This window comes from Pleuronectes platessa, chromosome 4, assembly GCF_947347685.1.
Source record: "Pleuronectes platessa chromosome 4, fPlePla1.1, whole genome shotgun sequence".
In the NCBI taxonomy this organism is placed as follows: Eukaryota; Metazoa; Chordata; class Actinopteri; order Pleuronectiformes; family Pleuronectidae; genus Pleuronectes; species Pleuronectes platessa.
In genome coordinates, this window is record NC_070629.1 from 10,302,725 (window position 1) to 10,321,442 (window position 18,718).

The 18,718-nt window shown below is 44.3% G+C and overlaps 2 protein-coding genes across 5 annotated transcripts in view; both read left to right on the forward strand.

The window, feature by feature from the left end:
- cabin1 (calcineurin binding protein 1) overlaps nucleotides 1-10,974 on the forward strand; it is a 44,546-nt gene extending 33,572 nt beyond the window's left edge. For 2 of the 4 annotated variants that reach the window (XM_053420512.1, XM_053420514.1), the window contains 5 exons: nucleotides 1,736-1,810; nucleotides 5,563-5,821; nucleotides 8,179-8,337; nucleotides 8,431-8,633; nucleotides 8,741-10,974. In XM_053420512.1, coding sequence (XP_053276487.1) covers nucleotides 1,736-1,810; nucleotides 5,563-5,821; nucleotides 8,179-8,337; nucleotides 8,431-8,633; nucleotides 8,741-8,926 — 882 coding nt within the window. In that variant the 3' untranslated portion in view covers nucleotides 8,927-10,974. The remainder of the gene's footprint in view (nucleotides 1-1,735; nucleotides 1,811-5,562; nucleotides 5,822-8,178; nucleotides 8,338-8,430; nucleotides 8,634-8,740) is intronic. The other 2 variants (XM_053420513.1, XM_053420515.1) reach the window with 1 other exon arrangement.
- Nucleotides 10,975-14,832: 3,858 nt separating this feature from the next.
- On the forward strand, nucleotides 14,833-17,551 carry tbx16 (T-box transcription factor 16). Its single transcript, XM_053421556.1, has 9 exons — nucleotides 14,833-14,848; nucleotides 14,981-15,137; nucleotides 15,247-15,349; nucleotides 15,862-16,026; nucleotides 16,189-16,335; nucleotides 16,425-16,495; nucleotides 16,638-16,726; nucleotides 16,808-17,021; nucleotides 17,110-17,551. Exons 1-9 carry the CDS (start codon nucleotides 14,833-14,835, stop codon nucleotides 17,549-17,551), a joined length of 1,404 nt encoding a protein of 467 aa, XP_053277531.1.
- Nucleotides 17,552-18,718: the final 1,167 nt, after the last annotated feature.

Sequence of the window (18,718 nt, forward strand, 5' to 3'; positions counted from 1 at the left end):
TCAAATAATCAGTCAATCTCTGAAATTTGTATCTGCATTGGCTCCATAACTCCAGTATTGGTGTGGCTCTATTAAGCATGTGCAATAATACTTTACTGTATTCTGACTACCCATAGTTCATAGTAGGAGCAGGGAAAGGGCTACTATTTGTATATTTATGATTATTGTTTGAAACAATCAGTGTGTTAACACTCATTCATTCTCAATAGAAAGTTTCTTTGTTCCTCAGTTAATGAAAGTCAAGTTTCAAGTGCTTTCTCTGGCACTGATGAGGTATTTGTACAGAAGCCCACATCAGTCCATGAGGCCATATTGACGTGTAAATCAATGTTCCATACAGAAGTTGCCATGTCACTGACAGTGTAATACCACAGCTGTAGCTCTGTGAGGGACAGTAGAGTAGACATAAGAAATCTGAGGACATGTTTCAGCCTCAGCAGCATTTGGCCATTGTTTTTTTTAAATGTTTCTGGTACAATATATAATAAATATTGTGTCAGACACACCCTGGGAGAGAATCCAGAACCAGCCATGACATGTTTCCTGCAGCCAGATGAGCTATACAATTAATATGCCTGGACATTTTCCAGAGGCATCTTCTGAGTGTGCACCTCCTCGCACAAACAGCAGATGCTTTTGTGGTTGTATGGTCTGCTGCTTTGCACAGCTGCACATAGTCGAACTTTAAATCTGTACTGTGCATCGTTTTCAGTCTGGTTTTCTCAGGACAGCTGCATATTTCAGGCTGATAATTCTCTTTCTAACAGCTCACCACTAAGGTGGTAAAATTCAAAGAGCCTCTAAATTGTGTATTCTAGACAGACAGGTGGAGAAGTGGCCGCCCGCCATCACAGTATTTTTTTAACTTGACATTTGAAGCATAAATTCTGCTCAATTGTGCCTTTTTAGAGGTTCAGCTACGTGTCATCATGCCGGTCACTACTACTACTATACCTTTTACAGCCTAGAACAGTGCATCAAAAAGTGTTGTAATAATATCTTGTGGGTGTTATCAAACACTGCCTGTTAATAACTGCATTGTTTTAAAGGTCCCTCCATTTCTAAAAAAAAACATGTTAATCCTTCAGACCTCCCTGAGGCTTCTCTGTCTCCAGTCCGATACAGATCACTAGTCTCATTCTAATAGTAATCATTATGTAACACTGAGAAGTGCGCACTGGAAAGTCTGTGTGTTTTGAAAGGGAAAGTTTGCAGCGAGCCAGAGTGAATAGAATAGAATAGAATAGAAAGCAGAGCACCGTCCAGTCCTGCGTGACGCACTGGAGCTCGACTCAGTCCATTTAACAATTGGCATAATTTGCAAAGTAGAATGTTGCTGCTGTAAAATCCCTCCCCTTGGGGGGTCCCTGAATCGCTGCGTTTAACAGGCACATAACAGCTGTGTGAACAACAGCTAAGCTCACCAACTCACTGAACTGGGTCCTAATGTGAGGCTTTCTTTTTCTGCTGCTATGATCAGACGCAGGAGCTCAGAGGATAGTTCCTACCGGCTCACACAGCATCAGGAGAATTTGTTGTTAGTTTGGCATCAGTGTGGAGATGTAACGTGATGCGTACACAAGACAGGTCCCTTCACAAATATATGATGAATTTGCAGCTGTGCCTTCACTGCTCCACTGTCAGTTGAGGAAGTTTGTAAAAAGATTTGACACTGTTGAATATGAAGCTCCGTAGCTCCACCCTAACGTCCTTGTTTGGCTTGTTCTCCCGACAGGTTGATGAGGATGTAGCTCTGGACCAAGCCGTGAAGTTCTGCCAGATACAGTTGGCCACTTCAGCCCAAAGACAGGTAAATTCATGTTGACTTTTCTGCTCGTCTGCCATTTTTTCTGCTTCCTCAACAGTTTCTTTTCCTCCTGTGCATTAATGTAGATTATACAGAGAGTGGAACGTGAATTTTGTGAATACCTGCACGTTGAGGCCAAATAGGCCAAATACTTGCTTTTTCCATCTTGTAATGGTATTAGATTTTTCATGGTGAAGTTTCAATTGTTAAAGGCAGTCAACAGTTATGTGTAGGGTTTGTTAATCCTGGAAACACTCGTGAGAGCAGGCTACACTTTAAAAACAGCTCCATCATTTCAATAGGACTGATTTGTCTTGATTCTTACAGTGCTCCCACAGATATCGTCATTTTTCCAGCTTTTTCTGACAACCGTATTTATTGACTGAACGTTGAGAGGATTTCCACAAATAAGAAAGTGTTACAGAATCAAGTTACCGATCCTACCTTCAATGATACAGCAGCATTGTTTTAGTGACTTGATGAAGACTTTAATGGATAAAAAGATAAGCTGTCCTCGTGAATTATCGTTAAAAACATTATGCTTGCATTTGCAGCAGGTAAATGTTTAGCCAAGCTTATATTTTATTATAAGACGTTACTACTTTGGCACTGAACTGACAAACTATAGATTGATTAAAGTGTTGTCTCCAGCAAACATATCCTTAACTAACCAGGCTGAAATGATCTATCAGAGGTTGTACACCCCACTCACCTGTGATTACTAGTAGTAAGTAAAATGCTTACTTTACCTGCTTTACATCTCATGATAGCCAGTGTAAGGATTGATGCTCTGTAGTTTGTTTAATATGTGTGGACGTAACATGTAGCATCTGTAGTAAAATGTGCCAAACTGATGAGTAACTCGGTAATTCCCAGACTTATTCAAGTCTATCCTACTCCAGCGTGCCAGGACTAAATATAGCTCAAAGTGTGATGTAAATACTCCCTTGTCCCTTTAGCTCCACTCGCTTGTTGCCCAATTTATCATCGGTTTCCGCTGAGCATTGATATGCATGTTGCCTAATAGCATGGACAACGTGCGTGTGATTTAAAGGGCAAAACAACAGGGTAATCTGAAAACAAAAATAAACATAAACTAAATAAGTGTGTCTAATTGTAGTATAGTGCTTTGTCCTCAGAACTCATAATCGTCATCAAAACATGAATTGCTCGGGCTCATCCTGTGACTCCCTCTTCCTCACATCCCTCCTCCTGCCCACACAGGCATCAAGGGTCTCTCTGCCCACATCTTGTTGTCACGGTGATGTTCCCCCTGAAACCTCCGGCTCATGAGAAGTAGCTAAATAAAATCTCTGTTTCTCTCGTTCACTTATCATATCATCTTGTTTTCCGCGTGATCCTCTTTGTCGCCTTTTGTTCATTGTGTCTTTTCATTTATTTGTCAAATTGTCACGCCTTAACCGATGGCATGGAGATTATGGTGCAGCGGAGGCTTCCTCTGCACACAGGCTCGATCTGCAGTGTAATCAAACTGCTGTTTATGTGTAATTATTGTGCGAAAGGCTGATGTCGTGGTTTGCATTCACTTGTAATTGTATGTATTAGGAAATGTGAGTAGGCATGTTGGAGATCTCAGCTTGTGAATATGAAAAAGTCTTGCCTGCTTCTTACGGATTCACACGTTCCTTCAAGCCCCCACAAGAGCAGAGGCAGATCAGCCTGTATGGTGCTGAGCCGGAAAATCGACTGTGTCGTGCTCTGTGTTTTGTCTGCTCCCACAGTTTGATGCCACTTCAGGGAGAAAGAATGTTCAGGTTGAATGACCTGTGCTCTTTGTTACTGTCGAGCTGTGAATATCTGATTTATTTCCAGAATCCCTTTGGTTTTGACTCACTTTTTGAGGAGAGGGTTCGCTTTCCAAAGAGACGTGATGATAAAACATTCTAGTCCAACCCTCTGTATATTTAATAAATATTTGTCACAACATTATCAACATCAGCTCAAGGTATCAAGCATATCCTATTTGATGTAATTGTATTAAGGATTTGGTTGTGAAAGAATTTGGATGTTTGCTTCACAAAGTTGCTCCAGTCTTCTTTGAGCAGTCAATTTAATTAACATGTTCTTTCAATTGTGTTGGAAAGATGACCCAAACTGCACACAACGTTTTACAGCTGCTCCAAGCGGATTTAAAAGCCAATCTCAATAATTGCAAAGAAGTATCTCTTAATTCACTTTGTGGGTTCTCCGTCCAGTTGCCAGCAGCCCACTCGCACCACTCTGAACACTCGAGGAACCTGCATGCTGGCTGCATGCCATGTGTTGCAATTTTCTCAGGTACACTGTATTTTCTTATGCACATGGTCCTGCCGACTTGTTGGTGTCTTTTGTTGGTGATGTTTAATTCATGACATGAAGCATCAAAGCTGACTTTGGAGTTGTGGTGCGTACTGGAAGCTGCTGTGCTGCTCTGCGTTGGACTTATCTGTTGCGGTCTCAGGTTTTGTGAGGCTACCATTGTTTGTTTGATTTGCCTGTTCTCGGCTCTGCGTCAATCCCCCGGGAGCTTCATCAGTCACCGTTCTGATTCAGAGCACAATTTGACTTCATCTCCCAGCCGAGAAAAAATGCTATGATAGCTCTGTTCCTGCCAAATTACCTTGTGCTAATACAGTATCTGTCAGAGGCAGCTCATCATGAAAGGAGAGTAATATGCCCCTCACCACTGCCTCAAGGTTTTTGAAATGACAGAGACCGTAGCAGGTCTAATCATCACATCTCGCTCAAAAGCTTTCAGTGTGGCACATATCATTTTCTGTCTGTGACATTGTGTGTTGCCATATAGAAACCATTATTTCTTGAGCTTGTTAAAGCTTTTATATAAGGTAGTAACAGCCACTAGGTGTCGCACTGGTACTAGCATTACTGTACACACCTCTTTCGCTTTACAGTCTGTTGTTGTTGTGAAGCCCAGTGAACGTTTTCACAGGGAGGGACTCTCATGCACTTATATGAACCTGTAGTAAGATAAACATGTGCCCACATCTGCTAACAAAACAAAGAACACAAAGCAGAACGCACAGAGGGAGAGCGACTTCAGTCTCTTCTCAGGATGCCATTACTCCACTATATCTTTATGTAGAAAACAGTTGGCTGCTAAAATAGTGTTTACAATCTCATATAACATGACCACAGTTAATATGTCTGTAGATCTTGGTTTTAAGGCTTAGAAAGTTCTTCGTCCAGCTTGTGATCTATTTGAAATTGAAAACTAGGGAAGGTGCATACTATTCACTTCTTTTACCTGTGCTGCTCTGTGTTGCCATGACAGCTGCCGTGGGAGCCGGGTGCCTGTTGTCACAGGTTGTTTGTGCAGCTCTTGTGTTTGTAAGTGCTCCTCAAAAGGACGCCCTGTAAGGGGGCTCAGAAGGATCTAGTGTGGTGTAGGGCTGTGTACTGGGTGCTGGGGTGAAGCACAGCCCCAGCACCCAACGCCCAGCAAACTGCCCTGTGTACAAGAAAGCCTGTGAGCCCCTGAGGAACGACATCACAACTCAGTTTAGGATAGCATTATCTTGTGAAGGAGATGTGTGTTGTTTGGAAAGTTCATCAGTATCGACTGTGGCTCACTCTGTTTTTCTGCCGCGGAGCCTCGAAGCCGATTCGGTCTCCGGGGAGGATGATGAGCTCTTCTCCGAAATATACCTGAGCAGAGGATGGTTTATTACTGCAGATCGATCTCCAGGTTCAGTTTCACCTCCTCACGACCCCTGGTCTTCCTCTGTTTCCAACAGTCTGCAGGAGATGCCCCGACCACCCCTAAGTACCCCAAGGATCACAGAGACCTATTCTTCCCCGCCTCCTTGCCGACGCCAGTCCTTCTCAGCCACTCCGTCTGCCACCCGCTGTCCATCCAGGACGGCCAAGCCAAAGTGGTGTACGAGCCCCTGAGCAAGGTGTCCAGGCCTCAAGCCTCGAGCTTCCACGATCAGCAACAGCACAGGAGAGCAGCGAGCCACCCTGCTGCAGCCATGGCCTTCCTACCACACACAGGTACAGCGACCCTCATTCACACCATCTGTCATCACTTCATGGTATCAGTTAATTAAATGCACATACACTTTAACAAATGTTAATACTCCCTCTATACACATGTCATTGAACGCTCGTATCCTAGAAGGATTTCACTAATTAAATGCTCTGTTTTGTTAACATTGTACTCCTGCTGATGTGGAGCTCTGCTGTTGTCAGCTCACTTTGTAAAGATCCTAATAGTCCTGGAGATCAGCAGGGGGCGCCTGTCGACTGGCTCTGTTATATAACAGCACTCTCTGGCCTGGTTATGTTTTGCCTTTTGGGTTTTGTCAGCTCCCCAGTTTTAGAAATCAATGTCCTCCAGATTGTGAGTCTTCTCTCTGCCTTCACAAGCTTCTGTCACAATCCATGCTCATCATCATAATGACTTTTCTGCTTGATAAATATTATGTCTGCGTCATGTTTAATATCTGAAGATGTAATTCATACACTTGTGTCTTAATCCTGAGTTCCTTTTGTACTCTGGATGGCATGAAATGGAAAAATAAAACCACCAGATGAACATATGAGGCTGAATCTCCACCATGTAGTAATTGGTTGTGAATTCTTCCTAATATTTGCCCCCCGTCTTTTACATTATTAGATGTAATTGATATTTACAATGTTTTAATAATTATTTGCTTTTCTGTATGAGGCCAGAAGAGCCACTAGAGGGCGATAAACAACATTTAGTAAGTGAAGTCAATCCTGTTGTTGTTGAGGCTGTCTTAATTTTTTTTTCTTTCCTGTCTGATACCGTAAGTGCTCAGTAAGTGGAGCTGTTGCATTTGACTCTCAACCAGGTGTCTCCTCTGGGTTTCTCTTTTGTTACGGTAGTCGCGCTCTGAATCATTACCTTTACATCCGATATCTGCAGATATATTTTGTGGGTTACAAACTTCATATAGGTGTTGCTTCATATTGAATACGCCCCAGAGGAAGATCCTTAAATCATGTAGCCAAACATGTAGAATCCTATGGTCGCTGTTCTTATATGAATATATTTAATATAAAACAATAACTTATATCAACATTTCCTGTTAACCATTCATATTATAATTCAGATATAGATACAAAACAATCTTTATTGAGATCAGTGGCAGATGACAAGATTGTGTCCATGTCCTGATTTTTTATATTTAAATTTACATAGACATGTAGGTCTCTGAATTGTGCCCTGTGACGGTCTGTAAGGCTGATCTCTACAAACTGAAATTCACAAATCAAATGTAATCATAGTTTTAGAATAAACTCCACTCTCACAATCTGAAGTTCCTCATTATTTTGTGTTCTTTGTTCAGTTTCCTCTCCAGTGTAATTAATATTTCAGAATATTTAAGTGAAAAATCGGCCCAAAAAACAATGAGCTACACTTGAATTAATGAGCTGTCGGAAGTCTGCAACAGGGCGAAGGCACTGAAATGTGTTTTTCTCCTTAATTGGAAAAACAAGACAGAACTGAGCTGAGAGAGAAAAGTCAATTGTATCATCTTTCACACCAACAGTGTTTCACGGCAGCCATTTTGACATGAAACATAGATACACTCTGGCGTTTCAGATGATATTAATTCAAACTCTTTACATAAATAAATCATAATGTTGGTTAATGTGATCTGTGTCTGTGTGAAGAAGCTCTGACAAACTAAAACTGTCTGCTAGCTTTATGACAATCAATCAATCATTATATATCTTTATATCTGCAGACACTGAATAGATCCAGAAATTTTGAGTTAAACAAAAGTCTGTAACCTCCAGCTGCCCTGGTTTGTGAGAAAGGGTGTAGAATCAAGTTTGCCTACTAACACACACACACACACACACGTGCACACACACAGAGGTTAGTATCAAGCGACGCTGCACCAGTTTGTGTTATGTAACTGTTTCCAAGGCAACATTAATGGTGAAGCCTGAAAGAGTGTCAGAATGTTTTTGTCTGCCTGAGCTTAAGGAATGCAGTACCTTGTAACCTTACTGGCATTACAAGTAGTACATAGACAGTTCAGTTAATATAGATATGGGAATAATCTTTTAGTCTCTCATCGTTCCTTAAAATAAAACAACTTTGTTTTACTCATGTGGTTTTATGTCCAATAAGACAATTTGTGCAGCCTCAACATCTTGATTCAATAGAAAATAATGCATACAAATTGTAATGCCATGATATTCATTGGGTTCTCCCTCGTCTTATAACAAAAGATAACATTGAACTCCACTTGCAATGTTATAAATGTATTTTCAAATTAAAAAACTACAAAGCTGCCTGGATTGTTTTTTCCGATGTTGAGGTTTTAACCTGTATTTTTTTGTTGTGTGTGTTTTTTTGTTTTTGCCCACAGAGGAGCGGGAGGAGTCCACCGAGGGACTCGTGTACCGTCAGCAGGAGTCGCACCTTTGTCAGCAGATGAAACTCGCCACTGTGTCCCAAGGACAAGACTCCACAGTGGGCTGGTTCCAGGAGGAAACTGCCACATGTAGCACAGCACAACCTTGTCCAGGTCTGAAGCTCTGAACCAAAAGCATGACAGGAATGCAGCTCTTCCCTAAACGTGTAAATATTTAGAAAATGTCATCTCCTCCTCCTCTCACAGATCAGCAGCAGTATGCAGGCAACGACCAATCCAAGCTTCCAGACCCCGGCCGAATCCGCTCCCGTGTCCCCCCCAACATGCCAAAGCTTTTCATCCCTGCCACAGTAACCAAGTTCCCGCCAGAAATCACAGTAACACCTCCGACACCCACTCTTCTCTCCCCCAAAGGCAGCATCTCAGAGGAAACCAAACAAAGACTTAAGGTACGCAGTCTGCCTGTAAACATGTTCATCTGTGAGTGTTTCTGTGTGTGTTTGTGAATATAACCCTACACTCAGTACAGTATCTGACTGAGCTGTAGTCTCAACAGTGCCCCCTGCTGTCTGCTCCCGTACAGAACGTCATCCTGTCGTCTCAGTCTGCAGCCACAGTCAAAAAGGACACTCTGAGCCAGCCGGCGCTGGAGGTGCAGGAGACGTCGAGCCAGGAGTCGTCTCTGGAGAGCGAGTCTGACGAGGAGGAGGAGGAGGAGGAGGAGGATTACATGGACATCTGAGCCTCTGGAGGCCTCGTGCACACACTGAAACTGAACTTTACTCAGCCTGACTGCCAAACCCTCTGCCCCCGTCTTTATAAACAACCCAAGAAAAAAATAAGTGCTGCACATCACTGCAGCTGTGTTTGTTGATGCTTTTGTATCCTCTCATGCAAACACGCAGTGTTGTCATTGGCTGTCATGTCACTGTGTTGCTGTGCTTGTCAGCAGTGATGGTGTGCATGACAGACGACGGCTGCAGCGGCTTTAGTCTCACAGCATGTCTGTAACGTGCCAGTTATGCATATCACTCATCAGCTTAGTGAGCTCTGGTGCACCAGGCCGTACGCTGGATCTTGAGTGAACGACTTGTCGGTGGCTGAAGCCGGCCTCTCGCGTGTTGATGCATCTTTCTCACTGTCGTGTGCTGACCTTGTCTCACAGCTGCAGCTAAATCCCCCATAACTCCCCGATCTGAGGTGCCTCAGTGTGGACTGACGCTCAGCAGCACGGACCTGCTGTCCTCCACTTCGACCTTTCCCTCCAGCATGAGATTTTAATCTGCAACACACAGTTTTTGATGATTGACATATTTCAATGTACACAAAGGTGAAATGAGGACATCGGATGCAATCGAGGGTCGTCTGTGGAGCCTCACAGCCTGTAGCAGATTGGAAATGTTTACACTTAATATTTGGGATGTTTCTTTCAGTTAGCACTTAACTTTGTGCTATTTTTGTATGCACTGTATTTCTTGTAATAATAATTGTCCTGATGTATATTTTTCTTTTTGTTCTGTGTGCATTTGTAGCGAAGACGAGCAGTTCTTGTACCAGGAAGACTTCCTGTCACCAGCACTGATCTGAATGATATGGAAAATTGCATTTAGCTTATTATGGAATTAGATTTTTTACATATCACAATCCAAATATCTTTCCATACGTTTTGGCTTTAATGGGTGGAGGAGTAAGCTTGAGGAGTGTGTGCATGTGTGAGAGTCGGGTTGAGCTAAAGGCCGCTTAGATTCCAGTCAACTCAGGAAACGACTCGGCGTTAACAGACTCTTTCCTGACTTGAGTGGAATTGAGACGCATGCTGGGGCAGACTCTTGATTACAGATGCCTTTACATTCGAAACCACTTTGGTAAATTTGTCACAATTCTAGCTTAACTCAGAGGAAGACAATAGAATGTTTTTTACAGGTTATTTTCTAAAGAGATATTTACTGATTTTTGAAAGATGTCTAAAAAATTATTTTTAAAGCAACACACAACTGACTACGTGTTAACTATTACCCTTGATGGAGGAAAAAAATTGTTTTGTATTTGATTTCATTGTTTTGTTTTTTGTTTTTAGTGTTATAGTTTTTTTACTATTCCGCTGCCTTTCAGCGAATGTACCGCGGCTCAAGAGGAGACCAGGGGAAGGCTTAAACTAGTCTCCCCTGGCTCAGGCTGCTGGAAGGGAACTGTTCTCTGTGTCTGGGCTGAATGCATTATCCATGTCAAACCAAAATATATATTTGAGAAAAACATTTGTTCCGTTTGCTCCTGAGAATATTAAACCACAGAGTTCCTTGCATCAGATAAGACGGTGGTTTATGAGCCGTCAGCAGAAGGCTCCTGAGCTCAGAAAGACAGTAAGGGTTAAAAGCACCATCTGTTACTCTTACATCTATTGTTTTTTTATACAATCTAATCACGCAAAATTCAAACAGATTCTGGAAATCCACATCTACAACAATATACAACACTCGCATGCACTTTTTCTTTCACTGGGATCATCCTTAAAGATCAAGCTTTGTAGTTTGGCACCACCGACACTTGTTACCTGTACAGTGTTTCAGGAAAGTGAATATAATGCATGAGCAGACACTCCATGTTGTTTTAAATTCTTATTAATGTATTAAAACCTACTGCATCACTCTTAATAATTCACTGCAGATGTGGTTGACGTTTTCCTGCCTATGTGAGCACCTCTAACACAGTTTACAGCTCATGAAGAAGACTAAACGTGACGACTTTATCCACCCAACAGGAATTAAATGCATAAATTGCAGATTTACCTTATCATGGGTCAGTGATTTATTTTTCTGTAACTACAACCCTCTGTTTTCAATCAGAATGGAAGGCGGTTGTAAGAATTACTTGAATATACACTAGTTATTTAGTTGTCAGCGTGGTAGCAGCAGCAAAACAGAGTCTCGTTTATGTGAAGCAAGTGTCGCCTGAGAAACTGAAACCATGTTATTTAAGTTAATCACCAGCACTGATCCTGACAGTGAATTTCATTGCTGCCGAAAAACTCCACAATAGACTGACTTGTCGCTGACAAACCCTAAAATGTTTGATTACAGTGTGAGATAGTGCCAATGATCTCTCCTTGAAATGATTTTGAACTCCAGACTTAACATCAGGCAAAGTCCCTCACTCTGGTCCCCGTGCTGTATCTGTAGGACCACCCCGCTGACCACAGGCCCTGCGGTCAAAGGGCTCGTACACTCTGGTGTGAAGTCTCCGACACGAGGGAAGTCATTAGTCTTCATTAGCAACTTCCAGGAGTGTCTTATGAAGTTGCTGTGAAGTTGTCATTTGGCCCCTTTACCGGGCAAGCTAGATTTGAGGTTTGTTTTCTTATGGGCTCGACCAAATGTGAACCCGCCCGGCCCCTTTTAGTCTGTGTGCGTGAGATCATGGTCCCTCTGCATTAAGGACAGGGAAGCTGCATCTCCCTTTTTTATATATTTTTTATTTGTATTTTCAAAGCTTCTGCAGTTTATAAAGAAAATGATGAATTCAGGTTTCATTTATTGAGATTTGACAAAGAACAGCACAGAAAGTTCTCAGCCAACAGAGCCCCTCAAATGAAACTAATAAACAATATAAAAAAACAACTAATAATGATAATGATCATAGAGAAGAGAGTAGGTACTCATATATTTTTTATTTAATCAAGGGCAGGGGTGATAATACCACAATTGTCTAAATTTGATCAATTCTTACTAATAAAAGTTCGGAAAAGAGAAAAATATAGAACATGCATTGGTGCCATCTGGGGGATTTGCATTTGCTGTTGCAACACAACCGCTCTAAGCATATAAAGTAAATATGTAATGGACTTGTCAGGTGAAGGCATTTTTCCTGTCGTGTGATATTGTGCAGTCTCCTGTGACATCATGTTTCCAGCCACGGGGCCGCTATCTCTACGAACCCCTCAAAGTGGCCAATTAAGCATCAAAAGGGCATGCTGCATGGCTAATGTGAGCGAAAGGTGTGAGATTTCTCGTCAGTCCACTCCGGGGGCTCTTTATTGGGCTGCTGCAGAGCCGTCTGATCCCCGGGCCTGGCTGTATATTGGCAGCTGTTAAATGTGGAGCACAAGGGAGATCTGTGCAGTTAAAGCAAATGGCCAAAGACTGACACCTGAGAGGTGGAACGCCACAGCTACTGAAGATGGTCGGGTGGGGGGGGGGATGCAGGGGGAATGCAGTGGAGTCAGGCAGGAGATGTGTGGATTCAAGGGACCAGGGGGTATGAGCGGTGTAACATGCCTGAAGATGTTTCTCATAGTCCCTTTAAATAAGTATCCTCCTTCATAAAACATAGTTGGACATTAAATAAAATCCGCCTCCTCCTCTCTCCGTCCTCTGCGACCTCCCTGATGTGTCATCCGCCTCATCTCGACCCCAGGCCGCCTCGTTACACACGTAGCATCGCTCCCTCCGTCCCCCCAGGCCACGCACCGAGGCCTTTTACCAGTCACACCTGTCACCTCCAGAGCCACTGTGTAATGGGATTGACACGGCTGCTGCTGAAACGTACACCTCAGCTCTGACACTGACATGCTTCCCCCCCCCCCCCTCTGCTGCTGAGATCTGAAGCTAATTTGCATGGAGTTCATCAGCGGAATCTCTCAGTATTTTGTGGCATCTACCCCTTTCCCCCCAAAAAAGAAGCTGTGTGACCTCTCTGGCTCATGTGAAACAGCTTAAGCGGGACCCCAGCATTCAGGGCTGGTGAGGAGAGCCACACTGAACCTGTGACTACTAACTCCTCCACAACAACTGGCTTCACATAAGGTGGATAAAAACACATCCTCAAGGCCAATGTTGTGCCGTCACGCTCGGACAAGGGAGGAGGTGTCGGGGGGGGGGCATCGGGGGCCATTAACATACTAAAAAACTAAAGTAGCTCTCTGCTTCCTTAAGTGCATCATTAAAGCCCCGATGTTATTATCCTGTTTTATTCTGCATTGACCCGGCACTAGAGGACCTGGTCAATATTTTCACAGGAAAGACTTTCTTGCTGTAAACGTGTCGTTATGCACACTTCAGTGCTGATGCGACAGCTTGTTGCACCTCCTTAAAAAAAACAGGCGACCATTTATCTTCAGTGAAAAGTCGACATTGTGAGTTACACGTGGTTTGTGATCCAGGAGACTGAAAGCAAAGGATGCGGTACCTTTAGTGTGTGGCTGTCGGTGAGCAGAGTGGACAGAGGGCACTGTATGCAACGCACAGACATGAGAATACAATGAAAAGTGGATGTTGAATGAGATGTGTAAGACGCCTCAATTCAAATTTTCACGTCAGTGGCAACAGGAAAGCAAACTGAGCTTTAATTATGTTCCCTTCCATGCAAACACTTCCAGAATTTCATTTTCATTTGCATTCATTAGTTTCCTCTGCAGTGAGGCGGTAAGTTCCGGGCTTGAGACAGACCCGTGAATATAAAGTGACGGCCGTGGATTCTGCGCTGGATGTGGAGGGTAGGGGGGGGAACGACCTGGGTTTGTTGCAGCATGGTCTTTATGCCCTGACCCCTCCTGTCCCATTCAAGGCCGACTTGGGCCTGTGGTGCTAACTGGCTGTTAATTGCCTGCCTATACACGGGGGCCTCTCTCCACATGCAGAAACCAGCTCCTTCAAGGGGAAACCAGCTTAATGAGATTATCTATCAGAGCAGGGGCCTGTCTAGACACCCCAATACACAACCCCCCACCTACACATGCATCCACCACCTCCAGCACAGTCCTGCAGGCCTCTGAGGACGCCCCCAGGTAAAAGTTACCTGCAGAAAGAGTGTGCATGTTATCATCACACCATGATGGGTTTACACAGCGTTTCCCACCCACTGCGTCATTTCTCTCATGGAGAAAGCTGAGAAGAGGATTAAGGTAATTGTTTAAAAACTCTATTAGTTTATGCATTTTAATCTAAATTTATTGTCCGGTAAGTGTGAGAGCAATACTTTAAAAGCCTGTTTTGACTTGAAAATACTGAGGTGCCCACATAAATCCCAGTGGATCATTCTGTCAAAGGCACCCTCCCCTGCTTTTCTCCCACTTGTGTCAAATAGATCACACTGGGTGTTTAGCACATTGCACAAACACACTAAATAGCATTTTCACGTGTGGTTGCATGTGTGTGAATGGTATTGACACAGACTCTGGTGCCGCTGCGAGCCTCGCTCTGCAGCAGGGGACTGCATCCATATTTGTTTTAAAGTCTCTTAGCAGTTAATAAAGATGCATTTCCTCCGCAGCCCTTCCTGTGGGGATGGTATCAAGGCTCTGTTAAGTCTCTTTGATTTCCAGCCCCCTCCAATCACAGCGGGGCATTGACTCATGATTGTGCCACTTCAAAGCTTGGGAATGGTCCTCCTGACCCCACCCACCCCAGGTCTCCCCTTAAAAGTCATGGTCACCCAGTCCTGCAGGACTTTAGATCCGTGAACAGCTCCTGCAACACCACTGAGACTGAGTGACCTCTTCCCTTCGCTGCTGGATTTCTATTCTCTTTGATTTTGCTCTCAATGTGAAGGAGGGCGAGTAGAGGAAACACTGTGGATATCGCTGATACTTGGATTTTTCACTGACCCTGCATGAACCCTTTCAAATTTCTTCTGTGCTGCTCCTGATCCTGAAATATGCAGTCCATCAGAGGTGAGTTATTTTTATTTATTTATTTACAAAGGGATTCTCCAATTTAAAGCAGTGTTTTACTTTATCAGATCTCAGGATCACATTTCACTCTTTGGTGAAGCAATCCTAAGAGTAATCATTTTTATTTTGTAGACTTGAAGCCTAACTTCGGCGGACCTCCTCCTTCCTCCATGGCTGCCGGCCCTGATGCTTATCTCCAGGGTAACCTCAGGCTGACTCTGGAGGACCCTGAACTCTGGAAGTCCTTTCATGAAATAGGGACAGAGATGATCATCACTAAACCTGGAAGGTAAGAAAAACATATATGAAATGCAAAATGCTGGTAAAGGAGCCCCCCCCCGTGTTTCTGTGTCTGCTTCTTCTTATACTCATCATGTGTTCACCTCTGTGTTCTACAGGAGGATGTTTCCACACTGTAAAGTGAATCTCTCCGGCCTGATTCCATGTGCCAAATACATCCTGCTGGTTGACATGGTCCCCGAGGACGGATTCAGGTATAAGGTGAGACCGAAATTCATCAATCTCTCATTTATATATACATCAAGAGTTAAATTAAGTATTTCCATCTATTGCACTTCTGTCCGCCCTGGAGAGGGACCCCTCATGCGTGACTCTATCTAAGGTCTCTACAGTTGATTCCATGTTAAAGTTATAACTCTTGTTGAGGGTTAAGTTTTTATTATGAGCTATATAAATAAAGTTTAATTTATTAATGTGCAGCAGTCATGGCTTTGGCCCGAGAACTCACGGAGGGGTTACCACAATCCCCCAGACAAGACCCCCCCCTGTTTATCACCCCCTCCTGACATTGTACATCAAAGGCTCCTATCTCTTCCTGTTTTCTATTCCCTGCTGGGAGCCCACTGTACCGGCCCCTATCTCTGTGGGTGGTACCTGCCGGCCGTCACTCTCCACTCTACCGTGCTCCTCACACTGTGGGAATGGAGCAGCCTGTAAATGGCTTGTTTTTCTATTATGACAGACTGACTGACTATCTGTCCCTCTTCCCACAGTGGAATAAAGAGAAATGGGAGGTGGCAGGAAAAGCGGAGCCCCAGCCTCCCTGCAGGACCTACCTCCACCCCGACTCTCCGGCCCCGGGGAGCCACTGGATGAAGCAATCCGTCTCCTTCCTCAAGCTCAAACTCACCAACAACACGCTCGACCAGCACGGCCATGTAAGTAGGAGCACTCAGAGGTGGGGTGCTAGACCGCAACTTTGTATTTCATGATGATTCCACGTGGCCTCTTTTGAAGGATTTCAGGTTCGAGGCTAGAGTAGGAGCAAAAAGTGATTGAAAGGATAAATCTAAATTGAATCACTCTCTTCTCCTCTGCAGATCATTTTGCACTCCATGCATCGCTACCACCCGCGCTTCCACATCGTCCAGGCAGACGACCTGTTCAGCGTCCGCTGGAGCGTTTTCCAGACCTTCACCTTCCCAGAGACTTCGTTCACAGCTGTCACCGCCTACCAGAACACCAGGGTCAGTTCCCAGTACTTAAATTAAACCAACATAAGCGGCAACATGACTGCTACAGATTTTTAACTGAACTGACATCTATTCTCTTGCAGATTACAAAGCTGAAGATCGATCACAACCCTTTCGCCAAAGGTTTCCGGGAGGAAGGCACCAATAAGAAACGGTGGGTTTCCCACTGGTCAGATGCATGCAGTAACTGGGGCCCCCGCAGCTGCAGAGGGCCTCCGTTTTCCCAGAAATGCATCTGCAGTATATCACATTGAATGCCTCATATGCAGAACTGTTCTAATGATGTTCCTCTACAGGCGTGCAAACAAGAACCCAGGCTGCCCCGAGAAGAGACCAAAGGCGTCAGACATCTCGGACAGGGACTCGGAGGAGGACAGTCCACAAGGTTCGTACTCTAGACTCTCTTCCTCCTCCTCTCATGTACCTGCTTGTCCTGTAGTTGAGCTAATGATTGTTGTCTCTTTAGATTTCTGCCAGTCATCCTATGAGGCTTATGATGGAGAGGAAGGAGAGCTGCCCAAAAGGAAAGGGGTCAGTGAGGTCAAAGAGGAGCGCTACTCCCCGTGGGCCGCTGACAGGGAGCACAGAGCGAGGACTGAATCTCCAGCTGGGGCGGACACCAGAGATGTGTACAACGCAGAGCAGCTGGTTCCTGCTCCTGCTTCCTACCAGCCGTACAGGTGAATACCAGTCAAGTTGTGTGACATTACAGAGCGTTAACTCATCTTGATCAGCAAGTCACTGACCACCTTCCTTCTTCCTCCTCAGGTTCCACGAGTACGGGAAGTCTCCCTCTCCTTCCTCCAGCATCGGCAGCAGCAACAGTGGCACAGAGCGCAGCAGCTTTGAGTCCAGGGTCCCTGATGTCGCCACCGTCCCCGAGCACGACTCTTCCAAGCCCCGCACACAAGAGATCGGGCCCTCCCCCTGCGGCCCCCAGCCCCTCCCTGCCCCCCAGGACTACACCCCAGGGGTCCTCAACATGACCATGGCCCAGGCGGGCAAGCCCGGTGTCATTGGCCACCACATCTACAGCCCCTACGGCGCTGAGCAGCCCTTGGGCCAGTGGAGTGGTCCCGGCCCCGCTCAGTACCCAGCTCCTCACCACCTGCCCGCCGACTACACCACGCAAGCTGTGCACCACGGCTATCACCATGGCAACGTGGCAGAGTGGAGCCAGTACCCGCTGTTCTCTTACTCTTGCTGGTGAAAGGATCCTCGACGTCATCTGACAGAGTGACCTTAAGTGATGCTGTGGCGCCATCTTGCCAGAATGCTGATCCAGCGCTCGCAGCGAGGAAGTGCATGTCCAGACGAGGCTGAGGGCCCGGGGCCTGCGACCACGATAGTAAAAGTGAAAGATGAAAAGTGTGAGGAGGGACTGTCGCTTTCTTGTCTTCAGACCGGCAGGATTCAGACTTCTGTTACTGTGCTGCTGCGCCCTGCTGATGGATTGTTGAGTTAACTGTCTATTTATTTTGTATTTCATCTCTCGTTCAAGTGTAAATAATATTTTTGTAAAGAAAAGAGAGAATAAAGCATAAGTGTGTAAGTAATATCTTCAAGTTGTGATGTGATCTGAAAATAAAAGACTAAAAGTTACATGATTCTGCCTCGTGTGATTAAATAAACATAACATTTTAATGTAATTTCAGAGTAAGCATTTTGTTAATTCGACAGCTGTGTGTTAGGTTATGAAAACAAATCATGTGATAAATTATCCAAACAGGTAGAACCTTCTAGTTTATTTATTTGACTGGAATGACAAATACTCCAGACAAATAGATGGATGGTTTAAATTGTAGCCAAGTACAGAAAACATCCTGGGTTTTCCTTGTAATAATATTTGAATTCAAACATGGTGATATAAGTTTAACTCAAGGGCACACAAACATCTACATGATTTGACAGACAAGCAGATGGCATCATCATTTGTTTTCTTGAACATATGACTAAAAAATAAAACACAGGACTTAACAAAAGAACTTTTGACAAAACTCCTTGTCACTTCGTGCGAGGTGCGTGTGAAAGGAAGTGAATGAAAAGGGCCAAAATCTTGAAATACGAAAGCTTGTCCATAAGGATGTAAGTTAATCTTTCAAAATGAAGTGTATTTGTGATGTCCCTAAGCCACATCTCAATTTTAGGGACCTCTTTCCCCCCCCCCCCCAGTGAGTAAGACGTAGCTTCTTTGCAATAATGAGTCTATAACAAAAGTACGGAAGAGGATTAGGGCCACTGTGGAAAAAACAAGTGAGTTCTGAGTTTAAACTCAGAATTCTGACTTTTTTCTCAGAATTCTGAGTTTAAAGTCAGAAGTATTGGTGCCTGTAGCGAACCAACTTCGGGGCTCAGAGCAACACAACATAGGCTACTA